Raw genomic sequence first — 18,526 nt, 5'->3', positions numbered from 1 at the left:
CCAGAAACATTCAACGTTTACCAGGAGTATCAGATAAACGAATGTAGGTTCCTTCCTGTTTTACCAGCGCAGATTGTATCCCCTGAAATGTATTGTTCTATGAGAGTTGTTTTTTCCACAGATTCTTGGACATCCTCGTGTAACTCTGTGGATGTCATATAAGTTTGTGCAGAACAAGACATTTTATGCAGAAAAACAGTAAAGGTGCCAGTGAGGAGTTCACTCATATATTTTACTATTTGAGCGCAACATAGAGACGTGGCACAGCACAAACAGCACTGAAAATAACCTTGTCGATGTCGCGTAAATTTTTCACTTCCTGAAGGTGAATATTCACCACAAGGAACACGTTTGGCTACGGTTAGGATTCATTGGCGAACCTGCCGAGCAGTTGAATACGGCGGCGAACTCCGGCATGTTCATCATCGGTAAGTTGACCCTGAAAAAAGAATGGTGGAATAAGCAAGGCGCATGAACAATACCTTTAACCAAATTTTTTAAGTCGCCCCTTTTTAAATTTCATAGCGTTGTAATATTGTAGCGAGGGGAATAAAATAGCCTCCACAGAAAAGTAATATGGTAAGAACAGGCAGATAACCCGTTATTTAACTTTCGGCCAAAAGCAGCTGGCGGCAAAAAATTCCGTGCGAAGCCTGAAAAAGGCTACTGTGATAAAACTGCGTAGTAGCAAGAAAGGCGTAGCTAAAGCGAACGACGAACACCCTGGGACTTTGGATCATTCTATCTGTTGTGTTCCTTGCCTTCCTTTTTGATTTCACAGATATCAAAAGGAAAAGGGATGTTTTTGCGGTGGCCAGTTAAAGCTGTCCTGCCAGTTTTAAACTCGCAAAGCATATTGCCACGGCCCATCGATTCAGCGACAGCCTAGAAAGGAGCTCTACACTGAAGACTATCAATGCCGCCAATCCCACCACAGCACGAAACCAGATGCGCGTGTTCTGGCGCATGAAAGTGAAAGAAGACGAAACTCGTTTGTGTGTGTCCCGCTCGGTACTGGCATCGCCATTAGCTCTGTGATTTAAGCCTAATTCTGGCATTAAACTAATTGCTTACGAGTAGCGAACCCCTACATAACGCTACATTTTTGGTGGAGGGTGCGGGTTGTGACCCCGTATGCGACAAGACGACAGCGTTGCTGGAGACGAAGCGCCTCGCACGGAGCTGACTCCTGTTCACCAACGCAGCAGTCGTCGACTCCAAGGTGCTTCACCCGAATTCGGACTGCTGCCGGCGACAACCAGGGTAGCAAAAACACACATAATGACCTCAACTACGACGCAGACCGACTATGCCGTCCCAGGTCAGTTTGTCATCCATCAGCCGCGAACGCCGCCAATATTTAACGGCAATGTCTTTGAGGACGCAGAAGACTGGCTTGACCTCTATGAGCGCGTCGCGAGCTTTAATGGATGGGATGCACTGATGAAACGGCGCCAAGTGTATTTCTCGGTCGACCACCACGCGAGGACGTGGTTCGAGAACCACGAAAGGGAGTTCCCAACCTGGGACGAATTTCGCACTCGGTTTCTGGCTGCCTATGCCACAGGCGACCGCAGGGAAAAGGCCGAAGCTGCGCTATACACAAGAAATCAGCGTCCCAATGAGAGCGTGACCATGTACTACGAAGACATGTCCCGCCTTTTCGGGCGTGCTGACCCAAACATGGCCGAGGACAAGAAGCTCCGTCACCTTATGCGAGGCGTTAAGCAGGAGCTGTTTGCCGGGCTAGTGCGCAACCCTCCGCGCACCGTTCTCGAGTTTATCAATGAAGCGTCGACCACGGAAAGGACGCTGGAGCAGCGCTCCAGAGAGTACGACCGCAGTCAAAGCTGCACGTCGGTGGACGTACTCTCCGCTGCCTTGGCCACCAGCCCAGACGCATTGCGTGAGCTCATTCGTTCGGTAGTTCGGGAAGAACTTCGCCGCCCGCAGCTGCCACCGGCTTTGCAGACATATGACTCCCTATCACAAGTACTTCGAGAGGAAGTGCGGCAAGCGGTTCAGGAACCAGCTGAACTCGACATGCCGGCATCTCGCAGCTTCGCTACATACGCCGCCGCTCTCCAGCAAACCTCCCCCTACGCCGCTCCGAACGTCGCCGTCGCAACGCCTTCTCCGTACGCCACTCGGAACTTCGCCGCCCCAACGCCTGCCGCCACCTATGCCGCGTCTGGTGACGGCGCCATGGCCCCTCGCCAGCCGGGATATCGACGCACCCCGGCGACCATTCGGAAGACGGATTTGTGGCGTGCTCCGGATAGCCGGCCACTGTGTTTTCATTGTGGTGAAGCCAGCCATCTGTACAGGTCCTGCCCGTACCGCCGTGCCGGTCTCCGTGGTTTTCATCCCAACGCACCCTGCCCGCGAAACGGTGAGCGGCCACCTGAAATTCAGGAGTACCTGCTTGCACAGCATAATTGGTCGACGTCTAGTCGTGAGGAAACAAGGCCGTCGTCGTCACCTTATCGTTACCGGTCGCCAAGCCCTCGTCGCCCCTCCAGCTCACCCGGGCGCCGCTCGCAGAGCCCGCGTCGGGAAAACTGAGACCAGCGGCCTCTGGAGGTGGGGTCGCTGAACGGGAAGCCGGTGAAGATCCTCCACGATGCTCTCGACGACGTACCGCTATAGAACCGACGCAGACAGAAACAGACCGAAAACGAGCCACATCGAATCTTGCCGTGACTATTGACGGTTATGACGTTACCGCGCTAGTGGACACAGGTGCCGACTACTCGGTAATCAGCAGCGACCTGGCCGAGGAGCTCAAGAAGGTTCTCACGCACTGGAACGGACCCCACATTCGCACCGCGGGTGGTCATCTGATCGCGCCTACAGGTCGTTGCACAGCTAGGGTCGGCATCCGTGGCTACACCTACGTCGCTGACTTCATCGTACTTCCAGAGTGTTCCAGGGATGTAATACTAGGCATCGACTTCCTACAAGCAAACGGCGCCGTCATTGACCTGCAAACATCTACAGTGACATTCTCGACAGCAGGAGCCATCGCTACAAACGACGCAGAAGGGGAAGTCCGCGTCCTCCGCGTAGTCGACGACAACGTAGTGGTGCCACCCCGCAGTAGTGTCGTCGTCTTCGTGAAAGGGGACGTGCCCGAATGTTGCGAACGATTAGTGGAAGGCAAGACGAACTTGCTTTTAGAAAAAGAAATCTGTATTGCAAGGAGCCTTGTCCACCTGTGTGACGGCTGCACAAGTGTTGTGCTAACAAACTTTGGAAACAGGCTCCAACACGTCGCAAAAGGAACCGCCATCGCCTCGCTGTACGAGTTTGTTGAGTTGACAGAACTGCATGCAGAGGGGACAGACCGGACCGATGTATCGGCCCCGAAAGACGTCGTGGGATTAATTAACATCAACCCAGACCTCTCGCCAGAACAGAAAAAGCAGCTGACAGACCTCCTCGGGGATTTCCGTGAGTGTTTTTCAACTGCTTCAAAGGTCGGACAAACCCCTGTTGCCAAGCACCGCATCATTGTAGACGAAGCAACAAAGCCGGTATGCCAACACCCATACCGCGTATCCTACAAGGAGCGTGAAACCATCCAGAATCAAGTAAAAGAAATGCTACAAGACGATGTCATCCAACCATCGAAAAGTCCGTGGGCATCCCCTGTGGTGCTAGTCGAGAAGAAAGACAAAACTTTGCGCTTCTGTGTCGATTACAGGAAACTGAATCGTGTTACAAAAAAAGACGTCTATCCACTCCCGCGCATAGACGATGCCTTGGACCGGTTGCGCACCGCCAAATATTTCTCGTCCTTAGATCTTAAAAGCGGATACTGGCAGATCGAGGTTGACGAGAGAGACCGCGAGAAGACCGCGTTTGTCACACCCGATGGGCTATACGAGTTCAAAGTCCTCCCATTCGGTCTATGCTCAGCACCCGCTACGTTCCAGCGAATGATGGATTCTGTCTTGGCCGGTCTCAAGTGGCACTCATGCCTCGTTTACCTTGACGATGTCATAGTGTTCTCCGCAACATTCGAAGAACATCTACACAGGTTGCGACTGGTCCTCGAAGCCATCAAATCGGCTAAATTAACTATAAAACCTGGAAAATGCAACTTTGGCTACAAGCAGCTGCGGTTTCTAGGACATGTTATTAGCTCCGAAGGAGTCTCCCCAGATCCTGAAAAGACGGCAGCTGTTGCAGGTTTTCCGAGACCAGCTGATAAAAAGGCCGTTAGGCGCTTTCTGGGCCTTGCTGCGTATTACAGGCGCTTCGTCGAAAATTTCTCGGATATTGCGGAACCACTGACACGACTGACCAAGGATGACGTCCCATTTGTGTGGCAAGAGGAACAAGAAGTGGCCTTCAATGACCTGCGAGACCGGTTACAAACGGCGCCAATACTTGCCCATTTCGACGAAAATGCGGATACGGAAATCCACACGGACGCCAGTAACGTCGGACTCGGCGCCGTCCTCGTTCAATGGCAAGATGGAGCTGAAAGAGTTCTAGCCTACGCCAGTCGAACTCTTTCGAAAGCGGAGTCGAATTACTCCACGACTGAAAAAGAGTGTCTTGCCGTCGTCTGGGCCATCATCAAGTTCCGACCGTATCTTTATGGCAGGCCGTTTAAAGTTGTCAGCGATCACCACTCGTTGTGCTGGCTTGCAAACCTGAAGGACCCATCTGGACGCCTCGCTCGATGGAGCCTCCGGTTGCAAGACTATGACATGACAGTAGTGTACAAGTCTGGACGTAAGCACAGTGACGCTGACTGCTTGTCCCGGGCGCCCATCGATTCAGCGAGCCCAGAAGCCGACGACGACGTTCCCTTCCTTGGGGCCGTTACCGACTCCCAAATGGCCCAACTCCAACGCGCCGACCCTGAACTACTGCTGCTTATACAGCATTTAGAAGGCCTCGATGTCCGTGTTCCACGTGCATTTACCCGGAACATGTCGTCATTCCGTCTTCGGAATGGCGTGCTCCACAAACGGAATTTTGGGGATACGAAGGACTCGTTCCTACTGGTCATACCAACAGTCATGCGGCCCGAAATTTTGTACGCCTGTCACGACGAAACCTCGGCAGGGCATCTGGGTGTTAGCCGTACTCTAGCGAGGATTCGTCAGAAGTACTATTGGCCCAAATTGTTGCACACAGTTCAGCACTATGTTAAGACCTGCCGCGACTGCCAGAGAAGGAAGACTCCACCTCTGAAACCGGCAGGGCTACTTCAACCGATCAAGCCACCTAATGCGCCTTTTCAACAAGTCGGCATGGACTTGCTGGGGCCATTTCCAACGTCGACGAAGGGTAATCGATGGATCGTGGTCGCGACTGACTACCTCACACGGTATGCGGAGACAGCGGCTGTCGTACGAGCAACCTCGGCTGAGGTAGCGCAGGTTTTTGTGCACAACGTCGTTTTGAGGCATGGGGCACCACAGGCCGTCATAACAGACAGAGGTACAGCTTTCACGGCGGACCTCATGCAGTCCGTTATGATGCTGACGCACACCACCCACAGGCGGACTACTGCATACCATCCGCAGACCAACGGCTTGACGGAGAGACTAAACAGGACCCTCGCCGACATGCTTTCCATGTATGTAGACGTGGAGCACAAAACCTGGGACGAAATTTTGCCATACGCCACGTTCGCCTACAACACGGCAGTTCAGGAGACCACAGCAATTACTCCTTTTCAATTAGTTTACGGCCGCACCGTTACTACTACCTTAGATTCCATGCTACCGGTTCATGAAGATGAAGAGAACATCGACATTGATAACTTCGTGCAAAAAGCGGAGGAAGCACGCCAGCTAGCACGCCAGAGGATCCAACGTCAGCAGTGCGCCGACGCAGCTCGCTACAATCAGCACAGGCGGTTGGTGTTTTACGAGCCTGGAGACGCTGTCTGGGTTTGGACACCAGTGCGCGCGCGCGGACGTTCAGAAAAACTACTGCGTCGGTACTTTGGCCCATATAAGGTCGTGCGCCGCCTAAGTGACGTCAATTACGAAGTTATACCGGACAGTAGCGCTTCTTCCTCGCGACGCAGGACAACTTCCGAGGTCGTACACGTCGTGCGAATGAAGCCTTACTATGACAGAAACTGACCTCACCCTCGTCAACAAGAGCGAGAAATTTTGGCTGACGCCAAAACTGTCGTGTTACCAGTTTGACGGCAACCCGCTGCGCCATCTCGTTTTGCTATGATCGTCTACAGCCACAGCCTAGCATCGAGACGATGCTATCTTAGAAGAGGGGGCAATGCCACGGCCCATCGATTCAGCGACAGCCTAGAAAGGAGCTCTACACTGAAGACTATCAATGCCGCCAATCCCACCACAGCACGAAGCCAGATGCGCGTGTTCTGGCGCATGAAAGTGAAAGAAGACGAAACTCGTTTGTGTGTGTCCCGCTCGGTACTGGCATCGCCATTAGCTCTGTGATTTAAGCCTAATTCTGGCATTAAACTAATTGCTTACGAGTAGCGAACCCCTACATAACGCTACAATATACTCGCCAAATGACTTGAGGCGCGCGTATGCATACAATTATACATATGACAAGTTGTCTTCTCTGATCGAATTTTGCGCCGAATAACAACAGGGAAACGCGTCCCTTAGTGTTCACGTTTGTGACGGATTGGATAAAACGACACGTCTCTTCAAGCGGGTCGAAAGTATTGTGCCGTTTTAGTCATAAAAAACTACTGTCATCGATGGCACACAGGTATGAAGTGGTGCATGGTCAGGCAGAACTGACAGAATCGGTTATGAGTGAGGCCGGTCTACACAGATGCAACCGTCTGAAAATTCATGAGTCACTTCAATTCCTAAAGATGTTTGACCAGCGAAACTAGAGTGCGAACTATACTTTCCTCCCAATTGGAAAGATTGAACTGAAGGAAATTAAAAATGAAATACGTCAACGAGATTTGGCAACGACACCGCCGACCCGCGGAGCTGGAGGAAACTAGTCACGCAAACGCTTGGACACACGACGGTGAGAGGGCAGTCTGAACGTATACGTGGCGGATACGGGTAGCCCAGCAGGAAATCTTCAGGAAACTTTTACCATCCACCTCTGAGTGTTTTGATGTAGACAATGATGCATATATTTGGCTTATTTACTCAAAATGCATACTCAAGTGGTGAAACGTAAAAGCGTTTCCATGGAATCAAAAGATTTTACATCAAATTTAGGACCTCTGTTTTTTCGGACGGTAAACAAGAATACACAAAACACTAGCCATAACCAAGTTCGATGTAAAAAAAATTAGACGCACCTCTTCATTCCCGATCCCAGAATCACAACCCTTCTGCGCATTAGTGCACGCGAGGTGAGTTAAAACCAGGTTAGAACTTCTTTGCTTATTGTGAGCACCCACATAGCATGAACATGAGCGGATGGCATTAGGGGTAAAAACGGAGCCTCTGTACTTGACAACCAAGGCTTAAGCGATGGTTATCAAGGTTTAGTTGGCGTGGACGCATTGAGAAACCACCCATCTACCCTGCTTCCTTGTCTATTTGGCGCCTGCCATGCCAGATTGCAAGCCCAAATCCAGAAGGCCGTACCGTACGTTTGGTTCTATTAAGTCGTACGGATGGTAAAGAAGAAATAAAAATAAACAAACGTCGACCCAGTGTGAAATCGGCTGAAAGACAGGAGCTGTGCGTCTGTTGTGGCGGCTCGAACGTCCACGGGTTCTCGTCGTACTGCGGCAGCGCCCTCGCCCAGAAGCTTCTACGGCTCGCGCAATAGAATCGGCAGCTGAACGTCAGCACGCACAGCAGCCTCTACTCTCCCTCCATTACCATGCGGTAAAGGAACCCGCTCTGCGAGACTATTGCGTCCATTATCCGTTGTCTGGATGTATGTTCCATCTAGGCCGCTGCCTGCGGTGTACTGTGCCTTCTATCGGTGTGTCTGGGAACTTTCTTCTACCCTTGGTTAGCGCACGGTTTACAGGAGACTAACAAAAAAGGCTCCACCTACATAAGCTCCACTATTAATAGACAGAGAGAGCGAGAGAGGAAGGGAAAGAGAGAGAGGGGTATATAGAGCCAATAGGGGCTCAGAGACGTGACAAGCCGACTGTTCATATTGATGAAAGACAATGAAATGCACTTCACGCATTCCCAATCTTATCCAATCTTATACAAGAATCGATTACGCTAATTTAAAGCATCAAAGTCCTTACTTTACGTGATTATATCATCCGACAATTTTTTGCTTCGTTTATTGCTTTTTTAGCTGTGTTGGAGAGTGCTATAGGCAGTTGTTATTCACCTCCCTCCCTTCGATCGGACATGGCGGTTTTGATTTGGCGCCCTAATTTAGATGTCGTTATCATGTCAACAAAAGCTTTTAATGGGGAAGTGAAATGGTAATCCCAGGCATTGAGTCCTGCGCTTACGAAATTCTAGATTAGCTCCCGAAGCACTACGTTACGGTTACCCTTTCTCAGAGAAACATGTTTGAAACGAGTAGCGTTCTCCTATTCAAGCTGTCGCTAAGTGAAAGTCCAAAATCCGAACTGCTTCGACCGAATCGGAATGGTGCAATCGGATAGACGTCAGCTTCGTTACGCGAAGGACCCAAGCTCGATATATGCTACGGGAGGCGTTTTCTTTCTTTTTTTTTTGAGGCGCTTGATGTGCCTTTGAGGAAACCTGCTGTGCAATTTGGTTTTGTGGAGTGGCCTTTAGGCTAAACGGTTTCGATTTTGTACATTGATTGTGACTTTTAATATGTTCGCTTTGGACCAGAGGAAGCTTCGCGTTTTAATCATTTTTTATTTCACCCGCGACCATCATAATTGTCAGAGAAAATTGGTTCTCAGGCAGTGCGTTGTGGGACAACGTCGTCATCAGTGAAGTAAAAGAAAGAAATAGAAAAAAAGACTACTACTTTCAGATATCCTTATTCGACGATACTGTGACAAAATAACTAAAATGGTACAAGCTCGAGAAAGAAATAACCTTACATTTACAGGAGGTCTGCAACCTGCTTCTCGAAATTTTGAGTGATAAATGTCCTATACTACATGAATTCTCCATAATCCATGTAACTTTCTGCGCAGAAACGAAATTTCACGTTGTAACATAGCGCTGCATTTAACGTACAACAAATGTCAGTCATTTATCTAATTAGTGGTAATGTCTTCAGAATGAAGAATTGAACATACTTTATGGGTTATGAATGAATGTATTTCTTCGAAAATAGAACAAAGATGTGCATCTCTTACCTGTACTTAGGCGGGCTGTGGGGGTCGTACTGGATGGCGTCTCTGAGCATTTGTCTGCGTATCGAACTACACCATCCCTAAAAAAAGTGTCCAACTATTACTTGCGATCACAGTCATGGTACACGAAAAGCAGATACCCTGTATTGATTGCGTTCTTCCTAAAAGTTTTGGAAACACTGCCGCAAAGAAGCAGATACCGCATTCCAAAAAGAAGAAGTGATACAGAAACAGAAACGGCGAAGGAAAAGTCGGAAAGAAAAAAAGGAAGAAAGAAAGAAAGAAAAAAAGGAAGGAATGAAGGAAGGGAGGAAGGGAGTAAGAAAGAAAGAAAGAAAGAAAGAAAGGAAGAAAAAAAGAAGGAAAGAAAGGAAGAAAGGAAGAAGGAAAGAAAGAAAGAGAGAAAGAAAGTGCGTCTAAGGAGGAGTAGGTTGTCACTCCAAATTAGGGTGGATAACCATCTTAGGCAAAGTTTCGCTCATACAAAAAATGGCTAATTATTTTTATCAAAAGCCCAGGTAGTTCAGTTTACCGTATTTGGGAACAATCTCTTCTCACCGACACACTGAATCGGTGTTGCTGAGACCATACCGGCGCATCGGCCACATGTGCCATGCAACGTGTACGCAATGTGTCCCAATACATTTTCCCACCGAACGTTTCGTTCAGGACCATAGTGAATGTTAATATTGAATAAATTTCCAGCAACGGGCTTTTTTGTGACATTAGCAATTCAATCTATGTATTTATGCTGCAGAAGTAACTACACGGTACAGTATAAAACTAAATTATTATATGGTGCATGTAATTACGGTAGTAAAAAATAAATATTTTATATCTTGCATTCGTTTAAATTTGGAAGGATGTCTGCTACTTCGGCAGATGAAAGGTCGGCCGCTGCTGCATATAGGAACACAGTTGACATACCGGCACGATCATACACTCACGACAATGCTTACATCAAACAACATCTTCGTAAAAAGGTGAACCAAGAGACAACAAACGACACGAACAATAACCATACCTGAGACTAAACCGAACAGACTCACACAGCAGAATAACTGAATTTAGCACACGCAGATTTTGGATACGTTATACACATGCAACACACTCAGGTCTGCTCACAAGATCAGCAAGACCAGTTTGCAGCAGGTGTGAAAAACAATTCTCCGTAATCCATATTCTAATTCAAAGCAGTATACACAACAGGACACAAACACTTCCCCAACTATGCATACAACATACCCCACTCCATAAATCATTATTTTTGTCAAACGCTTCATGTTACCTTTCAGAGCGTTCTGAGGTATTTAGCAGACAGTACATTTTCACAGCTGCTTTCATATCACGCATAATGAGCAGCTGGCCCTGTACACCAGATATTGGCACTGATATTTATTTATCCTTCAAATTTTCAAATCCTCTGTGGAAAGCTTGAAAATTCAAATCTTTAACCTCTTATTGAGGTTGAACTTTGGGCTAGTTAGTCTAACATAGACCAGATTACAGCGCAGAAAGAAAACCGCACACAAGAACAAGGAATTAAAAGAACAGCGCTAGAAGTGCCCCTTCTTCTTGTTCGCGATTTTTTGCACTGCTGTCTGCATCGCGTTTGAACCTTTATCGGAGAGAGACAGAGAGAGAGAGAGAGAGAGAGAGAGAGAGAGAGAGAGAGAGAGAGAGAGAGAGAGAGAGAGAGAGATGGTGATTCGGGTGAAAAGGAAAGGACGTACACTGGGGATATTACTGAGCCCACCGGGGGGCTCACCTGCATACAACCCAGTGCGGGGGGTGGGAGACGAGGGGGGGTGAAAAATTAGAGAGGAGAAAAGGGGTGATGAAAGAGATGGGTAAGCTAGGAAAAGAAAAGCCTCTACATAAAATTAAGCGAAGCAGCAGCAACGGCGCGGACAGCAGACTGCCGTCTACAGGTGCTTGTTGAGTTCGGCGGCAGCACACGAGTTAAAAGCTTAGTTTTCGCGTTTACCAACATACTCATGCCGTTTCACCTCGTTTGAGGATCCTTGCCAGAATATCTCTCCCTTACCTGTCCATTCGCAATGAAAAATAGCTTTTCCCCAGATAGGTCCTCAAGCCCTTGCAGTCGGGTGTCTTTGCCTTCGCAATCTTCATTCAGAAGCTTTTTATAGGCCTGAAAAATGAGAAACAGAAGGGGTGCAATTCTCTTTCAAATGAGGCGTTCAGCCGTTGAGATATATTCAACAGCTCTACATATACGTATGTCAGATTAATTTTCCATACATATTTTTTTCACCACGGGGTTGGGGTGGTTACTTACGGCGCTTGGTTAAATTTTAGAGGGAGAGCATCTCATTCACTCGTCTTGTCCCTCCGGCGTCGTCGTCGTCGGCGTTGTCCGCCCCTCCCCCATTCTCCTCGCCGCGCCAGCTGCACTCTCCGCCGCTCACCCCCTCTCCTCTCCGATAGCGAACACTCTCTCGCGAGGGGCATTGGATTGGATTCGATTGGATTGGGTTGGCTTGGCTTGGCTTGGCTTGGCTTGGCTTGGCTTGGTTTGGATTGGATTGGATTTGGATTTGGATTGGATTGGATTAAGTGGATTGTGTTGGATTGCGTTGCGTCATAGCTGCGGCACGTTGCGTCATAGCCGCGGCAGACCGGCTGGGGCCGGCGCATATGCAGTACTCTCTCTTCCGCGGTTTGCTCTCCTTCGGGCGCGCTTTGCATATAACCGGTGTGCGGTTCTCCGGCGAAGCAACATCTACGCTTGGCTGAAACACCTAGAGTCCACGCCACTTTACAAGTACGCCAACGTCGTCATCGACTGTGACCGGCTTACGCAGTCCGCTCAAAGTTATGCGCACTATAAAACGCGGTCCCTTCGGCGCTCCGCCTAAGCGTCGCATCTACAAAGGGGTTCCCGCGAGGGGAGCTGGGAGTTTTTTTTTTCAAAATTAACCTCATATTGTTTTTTTTTTCATAATTTCGAAAATACCGGTTTCCGGTTTCTGCTCACAGCGGCCACATATTTAGCTACAAACATTGTTGTGTTGGTTAATTTTATTGTTACGTATTATTTTCTTCCCTCTTAATTGACAACCTCCATTTCGTGTGTTTTTGGTAATTTAGAGCCAAACGTTTGTGTTTCAACGCATTGTATCCTCCGGTTCTTCACTTTGCTTGGGTGTATAAGGTGTCAGCCCATGGCTTAGCGTGTACGTCGAGTTAACAAGTAGTGAATGGTATTGTTTGTTTGAGCGATAATTCGCTGTATAACCAAACGCAGAATATGCTTCTTCTCTGACATGGGTGCTTTTTATTTGACAGTGAAAGAAAATAAGTAAAATATCCCAGTCTCTAGAGTGAGAATGAGTGAGTAGCGGTAACAGAGCCATATGCCAGTTCGAGGCCTGGCGAATTAGAAGGACGTAGCTGTATTTTGGCGCATTTGCTGTAGCTAAGTATACAAAGACATCGTTATAATAGCGAAAATTGAGATAACTGGTCAAAAGAATTATTACATGCCAGAAAATAAAAAATAAAAAAATATATTTACATTGAACAAAAATCCGCCGACGAAATCAAAAACACGCATCTCATACATCTCCTTCGAAAAACAAACAATAAAATAAAATAAAGATGATGATGGTGGTTTGAGTTTAATTGCGCAATGCCGACATGGTCAAAGAGCGCCAAACACAAAAACTAAAGAAAAGGCTGGAAAGGAACCACTGACATAAATGAAAATGCCATATTCGAGTAACGCGCTGCAATTGCAACAAATGGCATAATTGGCGGAAGTAACACATTTAATTGTTATAATAGCGTAATTTGGGATAATTTGTCAAACCGAGCTTCGCAGTACAAAAAATTATGTGCGTCCTTTTGTCTGCGGAGAAGGATGACCTGCGAATCGTTGGTGCTTAGTGTTAGATTCGTCTTAGCCAATTATCAAATACTTTGTTTCCGGATGTCTCCCGTAAAATTACAGTTACGGCCGATATCAGTAATCATACTCCCTCAATAGATGTCCATGCTTCACTGTGGAAAAGCAAGCTTATAAAGACAAAGCTTAAACCGACTACCCTAACCTCTAAACAAAACTGCATTCCTGGGAAGGGGCATTTTCAAGAGCATTGTAAGGCATCTTATACCAAAATGTAAAGATTCTAGGACCTTCTTTTATTTTTTATGAATTTGTTCCTATACTAAGAAACTCTTGTTTCCCGGTGGAGGAACCTGTTCTGTCCTAATGCATACCCATGCGGAAATAACGTATTTTATGGTTATAATAACGTAAAATTGGCCCAGCAGCATTTTATAAAAGAAAGTAAGAGAAAAATGTTGAGAAGAATCAACTGAAAAAATCAAGTATATTCATCTTATGTGTTTCGGAAAAAGCGAGACTATACTAACCAAGCCCGGAAAAGAATGTTGGAATTACGAAGGAAGAAATAAGAAAAATGGGTAATCGTCTAACGCCATGATTTTTCACAAAAACTCATAACGCGTGAAAGTTCCATATTTAATCTTTGTGATATTTTAAACAAATATAATTGGTCGGACAGAATTTTGAAAAAACAAAAACTAATGGACAGAGAAACAGAAAAACGTTCCAAAAAGAACTCACAAAATCAAAGTAGGTACCTTAGGCACTTCCTTCATAAAAGAAATTATAACCACAAAACGTGCTTTACAGAACATTGGAGATATAAAAAAAATAGCGTATATGACCAACCGTGTAAATTCCGGAATTTCTACGAAAAAGGGGGAAGGTCAGAAGAAACACATTTTTATTCTTTTCAATGGCGTGAGCTGAGATGATTGGTCGAGCATAATTTAAAGAACCCAAAAATTTGAAAATAGACAATAAAGACTTTTTTTTCAGACGTGAACTGCCGAAATAAAAACTACGCCCTTTAGACAACTCCTGAAAAAAAAACAAAACAAAGACGAAATTAGAAGCCCGGAAAAAAGTGGGAACCCTAATAAAAATATTAAAAAGAACCAACGCCGTACTACACCCTACATCTGTGCAAATATACAAAATTGGCGAAGCAAAAGGGCTTAGTCGTAAAATGGTACAAATTTGCATAATTTGCAAAATAAACAATAGAAAACATAAAAAGACTAAAATAGCTCAACACCTAAGCTACTCATCGCCAATTTTGCTGGAACAAACTCACAATGTATATAAGCGGCATAGCAACATTGCTCGCTAGAAAGTAATTCACTGAATTTCTGCAGATTTTTTTTGCACCGCATAGGTCATCTGCAGCTGTTCACGATGTTCTACGTCTGTGGTATTTGGAAAATTCCATTGCTGAACCCATGTAACGTACCACCGAAAAATTGCAGATGCCACATAATTCGCACTCTGGAGCCGGTAGTGCTAGTGGGAGAATTTGTTTAAACCCGATGTTGTCCATACGGGAGTATAAAATTTCCCTCTCGGAATATATTACACGTTAACTTGTGAGGCAGGTTCTAATATCGTTGCTTGTGCAACGCCTGCCTTTCATAAGTCGCCGTTTGCGTGTGGTGTACCCGAGCTTTCATGGTCGTACCACCGATTCTGGAGCTCTTGTGTAGACGGCTTACAGCAGCTAGAGACGGTAAGGAAGGTGTAATAATGCTGTTCTTCTTCACTCGATGCGTGTTGACGTGTTCCTGTGCAGTCTTCAGAATGTCCGCCTCCAACACGTCAGGGGCTGGTTTGGTACTAATGAGATTTTAGCAATGGAAAAAAAAACTGGGGTGTCGCCGGAGAAAAGTAGCTCTGGAGGCCGCCCCACGCTGTAATGCCGTAAATACACGTGAGACTTGCCCTGGTGAATTAAAACAAAAGCAGCGCACAATACTTGAATAAAGGAGAACACAAACGCCATAAGAACATGGCGCCGTTCTGGAGCATTGTGGATGGATCGCCGTGTTACACCATCAGCACGAACGGTGGGATGCCTTTATGTGGCCGCGCACCTCCATTTGTATAAATACTTCAAACCGACCAGCTGGGGACCTTATAGAACTTTTGCTATACAGGCTGAAGCTCTCCACGGATGTCTCGCTCCTATCGTCTCAGAGTGTCGTTTAAACCCGTCGCGGTGGTTCAATGGCTAAGGCGTTGTGCTGCTGCGCTTGAGAACGCCGGTTGGATCCCGGCCGCGGCAGCATCTTTTCCGATGGAGACGAAAGGGCACCTCCCGTGTGTCGAGATGTTGGTGCAGGTCAAAGTTCGCCACAGGGTAAAAATTATTTCGTAGCCGTCTACGACAGCCCGCCTCCCAGCACATGTGTAGTTTGCGTGCGTTAAACCCCAAAAATTGAAATGAGAAATATTGGTTGCCATTTTAGAACGAAACTCAGAATCTTTCGCATACGCCTTTTTAAGCGTACTTTTCTACCTTCTGTATGATAACAGTCATCAGAGCTTGCGAGTGCAACGGCGAAGATATATATTACAAGAGAACTCACTTGAGAGAACCTTGCCAACGCGAACGTTTTATTGCGGTCTTGTGCTCTACCCCAAATTAAATCGCCACCGAGCAGCCTGGTTGCAAGCTTAAAACACAGCTTTGAAAGACAGTGAAGAGCTACTCTTAGGCATAACATTTCTACAGGCTGTTTAATGGGTTCAGAAAAGTTAATTGGCAAGACATGCAGTAGAATCTGGGCCGTTAATGTAAGTAGGCCCAACCTTCCGTTTTGCAGCTCTCTGTTTCAAATCTCATTTGCATAAAGTACAATCACCACCCTTGATTGTACTTTATATTTTAACAATCCCTGTCATTCACGCGAGGTTGAAATTTTTATTTCTATTTTTATTGAACGTATTACTTGCTACTTGTGTTCCTTCTGAATTTAGTCACCGTGCGACAGTAAGGTCGTGCAAGAGCATTGCCAAAAAAATATTTGTTGTAAATAAAAGGTTACTCTTACCAAGAATGCTGTCCTTAGGCCGCCATTGTCAGCGATGTTTTCTCCAACAGTATTGTTTCCATTAAGCTGTGCAGAAAGAGAAGCGTTTAAGTGTTTTTTTCTGTGCAATACCTTTTCAATTCTTATTCAAAATATGGAACAGCAGGGGCTAATCAAGGGGGCCGATCGACCGCCCGAATGCACGGCTGGCTGAAGTGCTGTATAACTGACGCCTGAACGCCACGACGCGAGACATCAAACACGCAATTATTCGTTCAGAGAGAGGCACCAGCTCGCTACTTCCAGTGCGATGCAGGACGTTAATAATTGATGTGGCATGCTCCGCCCCGGACCGACCCCCAAAATGACGGAGGATTACGATACTCCCTAATGCAAATTTTGGGCGTGCCGCGAAATGCAGTCTGCTCGGTCACGGAGCATATCTGCTGCGTCTCAGGAAGTCATCGCTTGATCAGCGATGCATTATGATGATGATCATGATAACTTAATTTTTCCGCAAACTGGGTGAAATATGGAAGGGGAAGTGGGAGCCTTCCTGAATTCCTCCCCCTCAGATGACGGCCTACAGCCCTTGTAACCGCATCACGACATGCGTGCGGGGTCTCTCTGCGCTTTTTGTGAGCGTGAAAGAACCAGACGCTTGCTTTCATGGGTGCCTGGTTTTGCGTCTGGTGTCTCGGGACGCCGAGTTGCGGTTTTTACACACGTCTGGCGCTGCCTTGACAAACTACCCTCCCCCTCACACTTTCGCCATACTTCCATTTCCCGCTATTCAGCGGGCTCATCTTCGGTTCCCTCTTCGTTGTCTCGGGTATCTTGCAGTGCGCAGCCGCCGGGGAGAGTCTCACGCCGCCTCGGCATACTCCGCTTCTTCCGACTTTTGCCACAATTTCCTCCTACAGTTTCCTTCTGCTTTCGGTACTGCCTTCGTTCGGTAGCGCCTTCGTTAGGCGTCGTCAAAGCACAGTAGCGGGCGCTTGAGTGCCGCGCTCTAAAACATAAAATCACGCTTCTTTCCAATGTAAAATATAACTCGTAGAAGCACGGCCTCTCGATCTCCTCCTTTTGGTGTGGCCTGCGGATTTGCCTCGCGAATAAAAGGACCGGCGCGAAAGAAACTCACTTCGCGCGATGGTGACGCGGGCGTTGCTTATCGGCGACGAAGAACGTGCCTTGCGCACATTTGCCCTGCTTCCCTTCTAATCTGACATTTCTACCCTTCCCTCGTCAGGCCAGAATACTTAGTCATTTTTTATCATTGCTGTTAGGTTGACGAGTCTGTACGCAATTACCAAACGTTGTTGCGCACCGCTTTGTACGTCGACTGCTTTACGAAAGCGAGACCTTTGCTCCCATGAGCTGCCGACCAAGAACACCCCCCCCCCGCCCCCCAATGACTGGCTGCGGAACTTTTTCCCGACAAGAAAGGGACAAGGGCAGCTAGTGGCAGCCAAGCTCGACGACTGCTGTGCATTCGTTTCACCGCATCGCAGGCGGTGCGCAGACGCAGACGGACTGCATCGGACACGCAACACGTGTCCGAAAGGGAGACTTTGGGCGTGACCAGCGTTAGTGGCAGAAGGAAAAAAATCAAAACGCCTTCCTATTGAACAACGTAATGTGGAACGTGCAGCAAGTGTTTACCAGAGGCAAGAAAACAATGCTAAATACGAGTAGGCAGATGGCCAGGGATATTTGGACATATAATCAAACATGGAAGAGTGACAGAAGACATTTGACCTGGTTGAACATGTTGCATAGACGAAAACAAGCGCACACCATCTGTAAGTGAAAGAGCAGAGAGTAAACAAGCGCTTGAACAATCCTCAGCAAAGCTGTGATGAATTCAGATAAAATTTTCAGCAATATGAGGACAACCGATCTAGGCAAGCTCTGGAGACTCTCTCGGAAGCCGCGCACGGAGGAGGTAGGTAAGCGAAATTGGTCATGGAACAGATTATAAACAACCTTGTTAAGGCGCGGCCAACTTGGAAGGAGCCCAGGCTGCAGGAATGTGTGTTCCGCAAGGTGACGTCTTTCAAATGTTGCGATCATCTGCAGTGAAGAAAACTGCTGAAGCTGCCATGCCTAAGCACGCCGTGAAGGTTCACCAGATCTTCTACCAAAGAAGTGGTGTAATAAGTCTAGCAAACCAACGGTTCCAAGTGGAGCGACGGAGCTTGGGGTCAGAAAAAACCCCATACTGCAGCCTCATTTTTGAGGAAATTGTTAATACAACCAAAATCAATACATGATTGCAATGATTGGCTTGATGATATGGGCTGTGAAGCTCAAACCCGTGGTGCCATTGTTATTGCCAACATTCTCCTTTGCTTTGTCCTGCGCAGACTTTCC

At 47.2% G+C, this 18,526-nt stretch overlaps 1 protein-coding gene across 1 annotated transcript in view; it reads right to left on the bottom strand.

Annotated features, from left to right (window-relative positions):
• Positions 1-283: 283 nt before the first annotated feature.
• LOC144145378 (neprilysin-1-like) overlaps positions 284-18,526 on the bottom strand; it is a 145,950-nt gene continuing 127,707 nt past the window's right edge. Inside the window, exons 18-21 of the mRNA XM_077676965.1 lie at positions 16,172-16,237; positions 11,298-11,402; positions 9,254-9,330; positions 284-439 (exon numbers count right to left, since the gene is read on the bottom strand). Of these exons, the coding sequence (XP_077533091.1) occupies positions 334-439; positions 9,254-9,330; positions 11,298-11,402; positions 16,172-16,237 (354 nt within the window). The 3' untranslated portion in view covers positions 284-333. The remainder of the gene's footprint in view (positions 440-9,253; positions 9,331-11,297; positions 11,403-16,171; positions 16,238-18,526) is intronic.

Source organism: Haemaphysalis longicornis, unplaced genomic scaffold (genome assembly GCF_048455015.1).
Source record: "Haemaphysalis longicornis isolate Haplotype H1 unplaced genomic scaffold, Haemaphysalis longicornis Haplotype H1 scaffold_7, whole genome shotgun sequence".
Taxonomy (NCBI): domain Eukaryota; kingdom Metazoa; phylum Arthropoda; class Arachnida; order Ixodida; family Ixodidae; genus Haemaphysalis; species Haemaphysalis longicornis.
This window is presented reverse-complemented; position numbering and strand designations above follow the sequence as displayed.